We start from the raw sequence: 13,905 nt of genomic DNA, 5'->3' as shown, positions 1-13,905 counted from the left end.
TTCAGTTGATGCTCAATAAATTTAATCAAAGTAGATAATTCTAAACGTAGTCTGTTGAGTGTTCCTCTTTCATCTTCCTATTTTCTTCAGCCCTGAATATTTGATAGCTTCTCAGTAACGGTTAAATCAATAAACATGTCGGTATACACGCATGCATGGTATAGTACCTGGCACATAGTTGGCAGTCAAAAAATATTTGTTAAAGGAAAGCATGAAATGATTACCGTGTAAATTTGCTTACTACAGACTAGCAATTTGATCCCTAAAGTGTTTTAAACATTGAAAACACATCAATATTTGCCTTCCCTGGACAACGCTTATCTGGTAAACCGCATTAGGTCTCTCCCACACTGGGCTAAAACAATGTTTTATTACATTTAAATACAGATTCCAAATTTAATTTGAATACTAGCTAGCACAGTAGGTGCTCGACGTTTGCTAAATAAGATGCTAATTCTGAAATCAGTTACTCCAGCCCAAATATCCCGCTCAGGAGCACGAACTGGACTCCTCCCAGCTCACATTCACCAAGTGACCTCTACATTTTCTCTGAAGTTCTGGTCCCCGCTCCCTTAATAGCCAAATTAGAATCTTTCCACTCAGCCTCTCAAAGTTTTCCTCTCAAATGCTCAAGGTCCCAACTGTCACCAAGGTGCTGGGACAGCACGACCTCCGTCTTCCCCTCCACCCCCGCCCCGCCCATCCGCCCGTCCGCCCGTCCGCCCGTCCGCCCGTCCGCCCGTCCGTCCGCCCAGGAGGCTGGTGGGCGGGCCCAGCGAAGGGTCTTGTGGCTGTTTCCTATTGGGGCTTAGTTGCCATGGTATCACCGACCTACAAACTCGCGGGTGCTGTTTCCGGACGTTAAAGGAGAATTACTTCCAGGGCTGCCCATACTTGCTATGGCCGACTGAGCTGTCACTGAGCTTAACAAAAATAAAACTTTTGCTGGGAGAGTCTAGAAAAATCTCATTTAGCCACTTTAACTTGTGGGCACGATGTGGTATCACATCCTTTCTTCCCTTTTTCAAGATTTACTATACATTTTTCTTCTATTTGCCAGCCCCCAAAATGGCGCCGGCGGCATTGGAAGGTCAGAGGTGAGTTACGTGGGCCCTCCCGATTCCGGCGCAGTTGAGGCCCAGGGGGGTGAACAGTCTCCGGCACCATGTCTGGTTTGTCTGGACCACAAGCCCAGCGTGGCCCTTGCCCGTTAGCGTTGCTGCTTTTATTCCTGCTCGGCCCCAGCTCCGTCCTCGCCATCTCCTTCCATCTGCCCGTTAACTCCCGCAAGTGCCTCCGCGAGGAGATCCACAAGGACCTGCTGGTGACCGGCGCGTACGAGATCACCGACCAGTCTGGGGGCGCTGGCGGCCTGCGCACCCATCTCAAGGTGCGGCCCTGGGCGGCGCGGGGCGGGGAGGGAGGGAAGACCGCAGGCGTCGGCAAGGTGACTGCGGATCGGGGGAGTCCGGCGGGTAGAGACCTAGAGGGTGGCCTGGCCTCCCGGAGCGCGAAGGGCGCGCCGTCTAGACCGCCCCCTCACCCGGCTCGTTGGCGTTTGCTGGGCGGGGCTGGGCGCCAAAGCCGGGAACCCATTGAAGGGCCGCCAGGCTTTGGCGGATGTGGTGACAGCCGAGCTGTGGCGGCTTCAACTTTGGGTCGTTGTCAGGGGCCTATACCCGTTTTGATCTTAAGTACCTTGAACTGTAACTTGATTCTCCAAAGGAGTCTTTGGATGCCGAGTATTTGTAGGGGCCGGCATCACAGGACACATTGATATCGTCAGGAAAATAACAAGTTTACTCTGAATAGTAAAAGCTGTTATTTCTTGAGCATTAGCTGTGTGTCAGGTCGTGTGCTACTGAACATACACGACCATTTAGTTCGTACACTGCCCTATGAAATAGGCACTGCCACCCTCATTTTACATATGAGGAAACTGAGGCTCAGAGAGGGAGTATAACAAACTGGTGTCAGAGCTGGAATTGGTGCTTAGTTTGGGAGTTAAGGGGAAGGAAAAGGGCTGCAATCTTATTCTCTCCTTGCTTTTGTTTGCAATTCCTGTGATTGATTAAAGCCTATTACTGGTCACAAAATATTCTAAGTCTCTAGTTCTTTCCTTTCTGGTACCCCAGAATCTGGACTTGACCAAGTTTTGTGTAAATTTCAACGATACTCTTGGATGGTGATAACTGCTACCATCAGGCCATTTTGGTCCCATATTGCAGTTAAGATGACTGGGCCTGATCTTTGAAACATAATATAATTTGATGTCTGTCACGATTTGACTGCATTTTAGGTAGTTTTTTTCATTCACAATAAGCACGTGGTTTTTGTTTTTAACAGGATGGGTCTTAGACTAAACAGGAAGGAACATTTTTACATTTTAATAGAGCTTCAGGTATAATAAGACTATAATTTTATGCTTAAAGTATTGGAACCCAGTAATAGTAACAGGAGCAATTTATTTAAACTTTATTTGAAAGATATAAACTATTTTCAGGGCTATTGTACAGTGACCTAGCCTTTTATTATTCTCCTCAGGTACCAGACTTCTGTCTGGCCAAGAAGGCCATGATGGCATCATTTTAGAGGCTTAGATGCAACATTTGGTGGCAGTGGGGTGTGGAATCATGCTTTTGGCTCTTCAAAGGATGTAGCGCATAGAATCAGCGAATTTGAGCAACGGGGAGACTTTACTCTTACCTCTAGCCCCTTCTGACTTGTACTTATATTTTAAAACCCTCCAGTGGCTCACTGTTACTCATCAGGTATAGTTTAAATTTCCCAACGTACTCTATAGTGCTCTTCATAATCTGTTCCTGAATATTTATTTGTTTTTCACTCCCCACTTTGCATTTTACATCTGAGCCACCCTGAACAGTTCTCTAAATTCACTTATTTTCATCTTACATTATAACTACTTATGTTTATATCTAGTCCTCCTCATTAGACTGTTAGTATCCTGAGGGCAGGAATTATTTTCATGTTCATATTTTTCAGAATGTCAAGCATACTGCCTTGATTCTAGTAAGCACTCAGTACAGGAAGCATATAGTGTAGCATGGTCTTATGGGAATTACATGTGTATCCAAGGCTGCTGGATGACCTCAACAGCAGGAGTCTGCATCTTCACGCTAGTATTTTGCCATCACTCAGTTGCTCTCCTGGGATCTGCTCTATTCTCTTGCCACTAACCTTCTTAATTGGACTACTCTTGGGGTCCTTAACCCAAATGCCAAGTAGGTAACATAAATAAGTGAATTGGGCCAGCTATAAGAAAAATAGCAGTAGTCATGATAAATGGGGGATAATTGGGAGTAGCGGAAACTGTTAATTTGGAGTAGCCAGTACTCATCTCTTGATGTAGGCCTTGTTGCCACATCTGATTTTTCAAATGAAGTCAGAAATTAAGATTTTGGTGTAAAAGCGCCTGAATTTTAAATGTCACCAACTAATTCAGATTGGCTTTGGCTTTTATTTTCAGTTTTATAAATAGTACAGTCAGTCCATGTACACATTACCCAGATTCAACAATTATCAGGATCTTGCTATACTCGTTTCATTGTAACTGCTTCTCTTTTCTCATTTTATGCTAAATTGTTTTAAAGTAAATCCTAGACATCATGGTATTTTGGTCCTTCATACTTCTTAAAAAGTATGAACTTAATCACAATGGTATGTGTCTATAATCATACCTTGCAAAATTAACAATTCCTTAATGCCATCTAATAATACCCACTCTGTAGTGAAATTTCTCCACTTGTCTCAAAAATATCTATTTAAAATTAATTTGTTGTGTCTCTCAAATCTCTTTAAAGCAACCCACTCTCCCTCCCTCTCTCTCTTTCTTAATATGCTTGCAGTTGTATTATTGGAGTCAGTGGTCATTAAGGAATGTCCTACATTTTGGATTTGTCTCTTTGCTTCCCTGAGGTGTCATTTAACCAGTTCTATCCCCCATATTTCTTGTAAAAGGAGTCAGCTGTAAAAATGTAATTAGATTCAGGTTTATCTTTTTGGTGAGGTTACTTCGTGGGCGGTATTGTGGACTTTGTGTGGCATCATGGCAGAGCACACAGTGCTCTTTGTGTCCTTTAGTGCTGCTAACAGAGATCAGTGGGTTCAGGCGTGTATTAGTGTCCTACTGCTACTGTAACGAATTACCATATACCCAGTGGCTTACAACACACATTTACCTTATAGTTCTATAGGTCAGAAGCCCTAAATTCAAGGTGTCAGCAGGGCTGTGCTCCTTCTAGAGGCTCTAGGGAAGAATGCATTTACTTGCCTTTTTTAACTTCTAGACCCCACTTGCATCCTTTAGTCAGTGACTCCTTCCTCCATTCTGAAAGACAGGAGCATAGTATCTCCGAATCTGGCTCTCTCTTTCTCCCACCCACACCTCTCTCCTTCCTCGGCTTCAGTCGTCTCATCTCCTCTGAGATGCTTCCCCTTTTCCCTTTTAAGGATTCGTAATTTAATCCACATCTGCAAAACCCCTTTTGCCATGTAAGATAACAGATTCATAGGTTTTGGAAATTAGGATATGGACATCTCTTGGAGAGTTGGGGACATCATCCTGCCTACCAAGGTGGTAACAGCCTGGAGCCTGCGATGGAAAGCTTCCAATTAATCTTTCATGTATGAATCCATTGACTTCTTGTGTGAATTTATTGCTTCTTCAAGGTTGTGAAATGACTTTCTAATTCTGTTATTCCTTCTATGTTTACTAGTTGGATTATTCTTAAAGAATTCATCAGTTAAGGCCATTTGGTTACCCTAAAATTTGTCATTCGTGAAGGAAAGTTAGGATAAGTGCAGAATGCATTCCTCCTTATTGACAGTTTTCAAAGTAAGGAATTATTCTTGTCGTTTCTAGCGTAGTCTGAAGAAGGTTTTGTTTTGTTTTTTAAGTATTATACTGAAATCATTTTGTGTTATTTGTTTCAAGTTTTAGAGTCACTGTTTTTAGTCAGTTGCATTCGTTCTTTATGCTCACTTGTCGCTTTGGCTCCTGTATCCTTTTGACACAGTCCTATTGGGCTTTGATAGCTTCCTTGTTTTGTAGAACTAGGAGTTCTAGGCTCAACCCCTGACCTGGATGCAGCTGTTTCTTCAAGAAGTTCTGGTTTCTTTTTGTGAAGAATGGTATTTTAGAGATCATAAGCTGGGTGTTGTTTTTAAAAATTTAATATATTATGCAGGCCACGGAACCCATTTGTGGGCATGATCCAGCTCCTTAGCACAGTTCGCAACCTTTCTCATAGCCTCTGCTCACTTAGTTCCTCTTTCTCTTAAATTTCGACCACTCGTGGCCCAGACTGCCTAGGACCCTCTCTGCATCATTTCAACTTCTGAAGTGCAGCTCCTGAGTGCAAGAATCTGATTGGCTCAGCTCCTTTTTGTGTGCCAGACCACCTTCTGCGTCTCTGAACAGCCTGTTGATTGTCCTCTCTTTGGTCGTATATCCACACCTGGTTTAAGCAGCTGTGGTTTGGGTTGAGATTTGGAGAATTGGAGACTTTCTGTAGTGCACAACCTGGCCAGCTGGGCTTGGCATTTAGTTGTTGCTCTGAATGAGGCAGTCTCTCTCTGAAGGATCTTAGTGAATATACTGCCTTGATTGACCTGCCTCATTCACCATCTTCCTGTCAAGGAGCACCATATGTCCAGGGAATAATACATGAGTGTTATCATGTATCACTCTGTGTGTTGTAGTTTTGTGCTTACCTGTCTCCTCATATAGACTTTAAGTTCCTTGAGCGGAGGTTGTGTCTCACTCATCATTGAAATGCCTGTGTCCAATACAGTGCCTGGCACAGAGTAGGACTTCAGCATAAGGGATGAATAAACAAATGAATTGGCACTGTCCTAGCCTCATCTCTGATCTTTACCTCTTCCTTCCTCTTCATTTCTTTCCTTCTGCTCCTGACTCTAGCTGGTCTGAATACTGGCTTGCAGTTCTTTTAATACAATGTTGTCTTAACTTAGACCAGTCTTTGCCTGTGTGCCCCTTCTTTGTGTTTCCATTGCATCCTGTTTGACATGGCTTACTTTGTGAACTTTTTATTGTCTTATTCATTCTTTGTGTCTTCAGTTTAATGTACTATGTAGGCATTGTTGTACAGCTGAGTTAAATGTCTTAGTCTTACTGAGCTGGGATCTGGAGTCAGACAGATTTGGGTTCAAATCCCATCAACACCACCACTTAAAGGGTGTATGGTTTTAGGGGAATTACTTAACTCTTCTCTTTGGGTCCCTTATCTGTAAGATGGGGATGATAGACCTCATAGAATTGTTAGAAGGACTAATTGAATTGAGTTCTTCATTGTGCAGGGCTCGCTGGGGTGGGCCATAGATGTTAGTCATCTTTCCTTTCCTCTCTAGCGAGTGAAAATTGAATTGCTTATCTAACTCCCTGGCCCTATATCATTGCAGTGACCAGTTAAAGAATATTTTAGTAAGAGGAATTCTTGAGTTTTTGTGATCCTCTCATTCATTCAATAAATATTTGTTTAATACTTAATATAAGCCAGACCTAGCTGGAGATACGGGAATGAATAGCAGAAAAGGTCCTTGAGCTCTAGTGGGAAACAAAGACAAGAAACAAGTTTCAAAAAATACATAAAATATAAGTACTAGAATGAAAAATGGAGCAGTAGGCAGTAGGGAGTCATTGATGGGGCAAAGAAAATTTGAATGGCCAGGGAAGTCCTTTCTGTACAGAGAAATGGGTTAAAATTATGGTGGGAACTTTCTCCTTCAGTCATATATTGGGGTTTGTTTTGTGTTGAGATTTCCTATTGAGGTTATCCCTCCCTTACTCATTTCCCAGAATGAGGCTAAATTAAGCTAAATAGTTTCAGATTTAAAGACAACTGCACAGAATTGAAGCAGGAAGTATCAACTCATCATTCATAGTGAATATGGAAGTTTCCTCATTACTTCACGTCCATAGTAAAAGCCTGTTGTAGCAACCCAGAATCTTTGAATTGAAAACCACATTTTCATAAAGATGATACTGTAGTAGTTCAGTAGGCTCCAGTACCATTTATTTAGAATGTTTGTTAATAGTGAAAATTGGACAATGAAGTAATTTTAGGAGATGAGAAGAGTTATTGCCTACAGGTGATTTATACTTTGGACGTACATTACAGGGAGATAAAAAGCAGTTGTGAAGAGATGTCATAATCATCACCAGAAAGGAAAGAAAAGCCTGATGGTAATAATTGAAGTCACTTATCCTGTTTTAGCCTCTTCCAAATAATCTAATTGGTCTAACCTTTTTTTTTTTCCCATTGTCATTTTTCAAGAGTGCTGTTGCTAATTATTAATCCATTTTGCTAAATGAGATTTTTAAGAATTTTGATGTTACACTCAGTTATGGTCCCAGTCTTTCCCAACTAGCTTACAGATGAGAAAGCTAGACAGATCATTTGAAGAGTTCAGCCTTGAGTCATAGGCCTATCACAATTTAAGCCCCAAATTATCAAGAAGCATCTTGGCAGTTGGGAAACCATTGGCTTATAACTTTCTTTTCACACTAAAAGCTGTATGAAAAGATTGTGTGTGTGTGTGTGTGTGTGTGTGTGTGTGTGTGTGTGTGTGTGTCTATACTATAGTTCTGATCAGTTTTATTTGGAGTAGTTATACTTTAGCTTTACTGTTGTCTATACTGGGGGCTGATCTTTTTCCGTGAGGAAGGAAATGTCTTTTTCAAATTTACATTTTATGTGACTGTTGTCCAGTGGGTTAGAAACAGGTCAGTAAATAGATGGTTTAGTGCAGGCTAATTGGTATGTTAAAATTTAATAGCATTAAAATCTAGTTTATTTTTGTATTATATTACAAATTTCTAGCTTTAAATTAAAGCCTGACCATGTTTCCTTCTTCATAAAAGTTAAACAGTATGTTATCTCATTTAAATCCCCCTTGTTCAACAGTTGTCCACAGCCTTTTCTGTTTTGTTTGAACTGATCGAGAGAAGGGGGCTGCTTAAAATTTAAGTTGCTATTCCGTATCTCTATGATGACTTCTGAAGACTGAGTCTAGTTTCTAGGAAAAGGGACAGACTTATAAAGGTAATCTAGTTGGGTGCAGTGACTTCTGTGCTATTTCTTGTGTGAATTACTGACTGGTGGTTGATCCTTAGCCGTGGCCCCCAAATGCATACGCAGCTTGGCAGCCTGGACAGTAGAGCCCTCTGTGAAATAGCTAGCTGGCCACAGACCAGAATTTGGGCTCCCAAACAAGCCTCCGAGTTGAGGGAGGTTGATGTCATCTGCTTTATCCTGTGCTCCCAACCTCATTGTTCAACATAACGTGTGGGAAATCAAGGGACTAGTTGTTAAGAAAGAACAAGGCTTTGTTTGTGCCTAAAAGGGTCACGCTGGAGGTTTTTACCGTAAATAACTTTGAAACAGTATGAAAAAAAACATTTGATCTGGCTTCACCCCCGCAGTTGTATTGTTAGGGCAGCAACTGGTCTTTCCTTCTCATTCCCCTCCCTCCCTTCCCCTCGTTCTCCAGTTTTCTCCTCCCCCAACTCCCCCTACTCCTACCCCCTAGTCAAGTGTGACGTACTGCCTATGCTGAGTTAACGTGGCAAATGCTGATAGAAGCAGGAAGAGAGCATCTAGCCATTATGAGATCAGTGCCTGGAAATTTTCCATTTCTAGTTTTCCACACTTCTACAAGCCTCCTTAAACAGCACTTCTGTGCTATGCTATGCTGAATTGTGTTGGAAATTTGAAAGAATTCAGTGTTGCTAAATCCTGCTAAGTTTAACTTTGTTCTGGGTAAAATCTAGGTGTGATCCTTTGATTTCAGGGATGCAGTTGGCTGACTTGATATTTGCTCTTGTTTGAACGATCAGGGTAAATTTGTTTTAGGCCCATTAAATATAGCTTCTAGGCTATCCGAGTTGTCTGTGTTCTTCGTGTTTGAGAACAGTGGCCTTTTGAAAATATTTCTAATACTATTTTTTTCTAGTCTAAAACTACAGCATCTTCAATGAGTTGGTGTTCTAATTATTTTTATATCTTAAAGTAATAGACCCTGCAGTCTAAGATTCATTCTGAATGCTTACCAAATGAAGTGTACAGACCCGCAGTCTTCTTGCCCTCCCCCTACAACTAATGTTGTTGGGTCCTTCATGTAGTTTATTACTTACAGGGTAAAACATACACAGGAAATGCTGAAATCATCTGGTATTTCTTACTGTCCCTTGTTAGCAGCTAAAATGTTTCATCGAATACCTGGCATTTTGTATCCCTTCATCTGGCTGAGGTAGTGTGTCAGGTATTCTCCACTGTAAGGTTACTGTTTTGGGGGTTTTTTTTTAAGAGTAGGAATTTTTTTTTTTTTATAGAGGTACTAGGACTTGAACCCAGGACCTTGTGCATGCTAAGCATGCACTCTACCAGAGCTATACCCACCCCTCAAAAAACTTTTTTTCCCCTTTCTATTCTGCTGTTGGAAGGAAGTTACTGTGTACAACCCACTCTTAAGGAGTGGGAAGTTATGCTCAACCTCCTTGAGTGTGCTGTCTCCACATAAATTAGAGTCTTCTGCACAAGTAGATTTGTCTCTTCTCCCCCGTTTATATCATTTATATCAGTGTGGATTCATGGATATTTATTTTATACTTTGGATTACAATCCCACTTTATTTTTTTGCTCAAATTGTTTTAGCTTTGGCTTTTGGAAGCTCTTTCATTTAGCTTTTGTGGCTTTTTGACATATCCCTGTTCTTGTTTTTTTGTTTTGTTTTGTTTTTGAGTGCTTCTTTACTTTCTGACACTACAAGATGCTCCACGCTTATGTTGTATATTTCTTGCTCCAGTCTTGGGATCAGCCTTTTAATCAAGGGGCCCTGGTTCCTTTTATTGGAGAATAATATTAGAAACCAAGATCTGGGTGGATAGTATTTTTTTAAGACATTTTTTCCCCCAGCACTTTTATTTTTATTAAACACATTTGTAGTAATAGCAAGTGGCCAAAAGTAGTCCCAGCCTTCTTGCAACTTTAGAGTAAGGTTAAGAATTCCCTGAGCAGCAAGAGGAGCTAGGATGGGGAGAAAAGTGGTGTGTTAATGGGCAGAATCCCTGGGCATGGGAGCATTCATTTAGTTCCTTCAGGTCCCACCTCTGCATTAGGTCAGACAGATCATTAAGGAGGGTCACTAAAATCATCCATTTGAACTGTGTTTTTATCCTTAGCAAGGCCATGGTTCAAAACAGAGAGTCTAATATTGGTCATAGTCTTTTTACAAGGACCTTCTAGATAAGTTGTTCTTCTTGTTTAGTTCCAGGAAAATTATCTCTGAAGATAAATTTGTGAGCATTTATCAGAAAAATAATATGTAACCCAACTTGTTTCTCTTTTAATCTTGGCTTCCAGAAAACTGAGAGCCAGATTTATTGTACAGATATCATTTGGTCAGTTCAGGTTCTCGATAGTGCCTGTTTGTTTCTTCCTCCAGTTGAATTCTGTTCTTTAATTCCTAATTGCTTTATTTGCTTTGTGTTTGGGCCTAAGCTACTTAAAGATCCTTCTGAAGTAGGCAGGGTATTTATTATCTTGAATGTTGGATAAAGAAAGAGGGGCAGCCTTCGGGAGCAGGACCTGCTCAAGAACCTGTTTTCTGGCCACTGCCTGGAATGGTCCAAGAAAATCCAATTCTAAATGAGTCTTGCTTTCCCAGTGGATCTGTATTCTCCCTTATTTGGTGGTTCCAGTGTGAGTATTCACATATTCTTGACATCAGCTACTGTGCATATACAATTAACACTTCCCCCCCTACTTTATAAGTTGTGAGCTTTGATTTGCTTTTCTTCAGAAGGTGTTATCTAGAAATAGATCTTTATTACTTCCCATTCCTTGATGTCATTAGGGAGGATTTTATGGCTTGATGTTACTTTTGTTTAATTAAGAACTTCATAGTATATTTTATAAGTGTTTTTTATTGTTAAAGGGAAGAAAGGGATCCTTTAAGTGTCTGCTGTTATAGTAGGTAAAAGTGGCAGTTATTTATCGTATTACCATGGTAATTCTCTAGTAGAATTTAAGAAGAAAAAATAGAATCTCAGTTTTTGAGAAACCAGATGACCTTTTAAGGTGATCTGTAATCAGAGCATTTTAATTAAAGAAATTTAAAACCATCATTTCAGCCTATTAGACTTTGTCAGCTCTGGCTAGTCACTGAGATTGGCCTAGTTTTCTATTCCCTAATTTTAGCTACCTGCTGATTTATGTGATTATGCTGGGGTTAGGACATGTGGTTTTTTGGGTTTTTTTTTTTTCTCTCTTAAGATCAATTGGCTCCTAAATAGCTGCAAAGTTATAAACTACATGGAACCCTACAGATGTTCAGAAAAACTCTAGGGTCACTTAGAATGCCCAACACTGTATAAGAGCCTGACATGAAGGTTAAGTTGTCAAGTTGCCTGCCTGGATTTCCAAATATCTGGATAGATACCCTTATATAGTTGTGTCAACTGAAGGTCACAGAGATTATAGAAATGTGGAGGCATTGAGGAAATTGTGATCATTATCACACACTATTTCTAGAAGATAAATTTCATGCTGATAAAACGTACAGGCAGTGATAGTTGCTTTGCCTCAGCCTCTTGTAAAGCATTTAAGTCTTTGCCCTAAAATGAATCTTTAATACATTTTCACTTTAATACATTTTCAGGTATCAGAACCAACAATGCAACTGGTTCTACCATGCGTAGTTCCTTAGTGAAATGTAAAGGAGAACAATAAATAATTTTCACCCTTTCTGAATACCAGTTGGAGGTGCGGAATTTATCCAAGTCTTTCAGAAGAACATGGCAGACTTCTTAATTCATTTTGCAAAATACTCGATGAAGGATTTTTGCCAATGCCAAGAGTTTTCTGACTTGTATCTAGGTTCCTATCATCTAGAGAGGCCTCCTGTCCTTAAATAAATAATTTTTAATCAGCCTTTTAATATCTTAGGAGAATACAAAGAGATCAATAAGCTATTCTTCTAGGAAATAAGATGGTTGGGCAAACTTGTGCCTGATTAAGCTGGGTCGTTTGTCCTCGGCCACTGACCTGGCCTTTTCCTTGCCTGACCTTGGGCATGATGACATCTGGGATGACTGTTCAGTGCTGTACCCTTGATGCTTATTTCCTGCTGTCCTTTACTGGTTTCATTTACATTTAAACATTTCTAGCCACCGGTAATCCCATCCTTCTCCCTTAAGAATTAAACTGTACAATGAGCAAATCTGGAGGCTTATTTTTATCCAGTTATGCCTTGGAGAAGTTCTACATTTTCTGTAACTTTATTCATAGGAGCCAAATCGAAATTAGAGTTTTTAGATCAGCTTGGAATGTGGAAATATGTTATTCCTGCAGTCTTGTCTTTTTGAATATCCTCTTTGCTCTTAGTAATTGTAATTGTGTTCTTGGGGGCTAGAGAGTGGGGAAGTGTGAGTATCAGATGGTGAACAGGTTCTGAAGAAAGGAAGGATGGCACCACTCTGGTGACTACACATTTGGGATTTAATTAGTTCCCAGAACTTTTTGCCATAATACATGTGTATCCAAGATTCTAAAGTAGTACTTTGTTTCACTTTTTCTTTCTTCTTCTTCTTCTTCTTTTTTTTTTTTTTCTGTATTAACAATGTTTCCTCATTTTCTTTTTTTTTTTTCTTTTTTTTAACTTTTTAAAATTGAAGTATAGTTGATTTACAATGTTGTGTTAGTTTCAGGTGTATAGCAAAGTGATTCAGTTATATAATGTATATATTATATATATAATTCTTTTCCATTATGGGTTATCATATGATACTGAATATACTTCCCTGTGCTATACAATAGGTCCTTGTTGTTTATCTATTTTATATGTAGTAGTTTGTATCTGTAAATCCCAAGCTCCTAATTTATCCCTTCCTCCCCCATTTCCCCTTTGGTAACCATAAGTTTGTTTTATATGTCTATGAGTCTGTTTCTGTTTTATAAATAAGTTCATTTGTGTCACTTTTTTAGATTCCAGATACAAATGATATTATGTATTTGTCTTTCTTTTTCTGACTTACTTCACTTAGTATGATAATCTCTAGGTCCATCCACGTTACTACAAATGGCATTATTTCATTCTTTTCATGGCTGAGGAGTATTCTATTGTGTGTGTGTGTCTGTGTGTATATATGTGTGTACATGTCGTCTTTATCTGTTTATCTGTCGATGGGCATTTAGGTTGCTTCCATGTCTTGGCTATTGTAAATAGTGCTGCTGTGAACATTGGGGTGCATGTGTCTTTTTGAATTAGAATTTTCTCTGGATATATGCCCAGGAGTGTAGTAACTCTATTTTCAGTTTTTAAAGGAACCTCTATACTGTTCTCCATGCACCAAATTACATTTCCACCAATAGTGTAGGAGGGTTCCCCTTTCCCCACACCCTTTCTAGCATTTATTATTTGTTGACTTTTTGATGATGGCTGTTCTGACTGATATGAGGTGATACCTCATTGTAGTTTTGATTTGCATTTTTCTAATAATTAGTGATGTTAAGCATCTTTTCATGTGCCTGCTGGCCATCTATATGTCTTTGGAGAATTGTCTATTTAGATCTTCTGCCCATTTTTCTGTTGGTTCGTTTGTTTTTTGGATATTGAGCTGTATGAGCTGTTTGTATATTTTGGAAATCCCTTCTTGGTCACATCATTTGCAAATATTTCTTCCCATTCCATAAGTTGTCTTTTCATTTTGTTTCTGGTTTTCTTCACTGTGTAAAAGCTTTTAAGTATAATTAGGTCTCATTTGTTTGTTTTTGTTTTTATTTCCATTACTTAGGAGACAGAGCCGAGAAAATTTTGCTGTGATTTATGTCAAAGAGTGTTCGTCCTATTTTCTTCAAGGAATTT

The 13,905-nt window shown here is 39.8% G+C and overlaps 1 protein-coding gene across 1 annotated transcript in view; it reads left to right on the top strand.

Moving 5' to 3' along the window:
* The first annotated feature begins 1,104 nt into the window (after nt 1–1,104).
* Nucleotides 1,105–13,905, top strand: part of TMED10 (transmembrane p24 trafficking protein 10) — a 35,742-nt gene continuing 22,941 nt past the window's right edge. Inside the window, exon 1 of the mRNA XM_006184469.3 lies at nt 1,105–1,390. Within this exon, the coding sequence (XP_006184531.1) occupies nt 1,166–1,390 (225 nt within the window). The 5' untranslated portion in view covers nt 1,105–1,165. The remainder of the gene's footprint in view (nt 1,391–13,905) is intronic.

The sequence above is a fragment of the Camelus ferus genome, chromosome 6 (genome assembly GCF_009834535.1).
Source record: "Camelus ferus isolate YT-003-E chromosome 6, BCGSAC_Cfer_1.0, whole genome shotgun sequence".
Lineage (NCBI taxonomy): Eukaryota > Metazoa > Chordata > Mammalia > Artiodactyla > Camelidae > Camelus > Camelus ferus.
The sequence above is the reverse complement of the archived record's forward strand: the minus strand, read 5'-3'. Positions and strand labels throughout refer to the sequence as shown.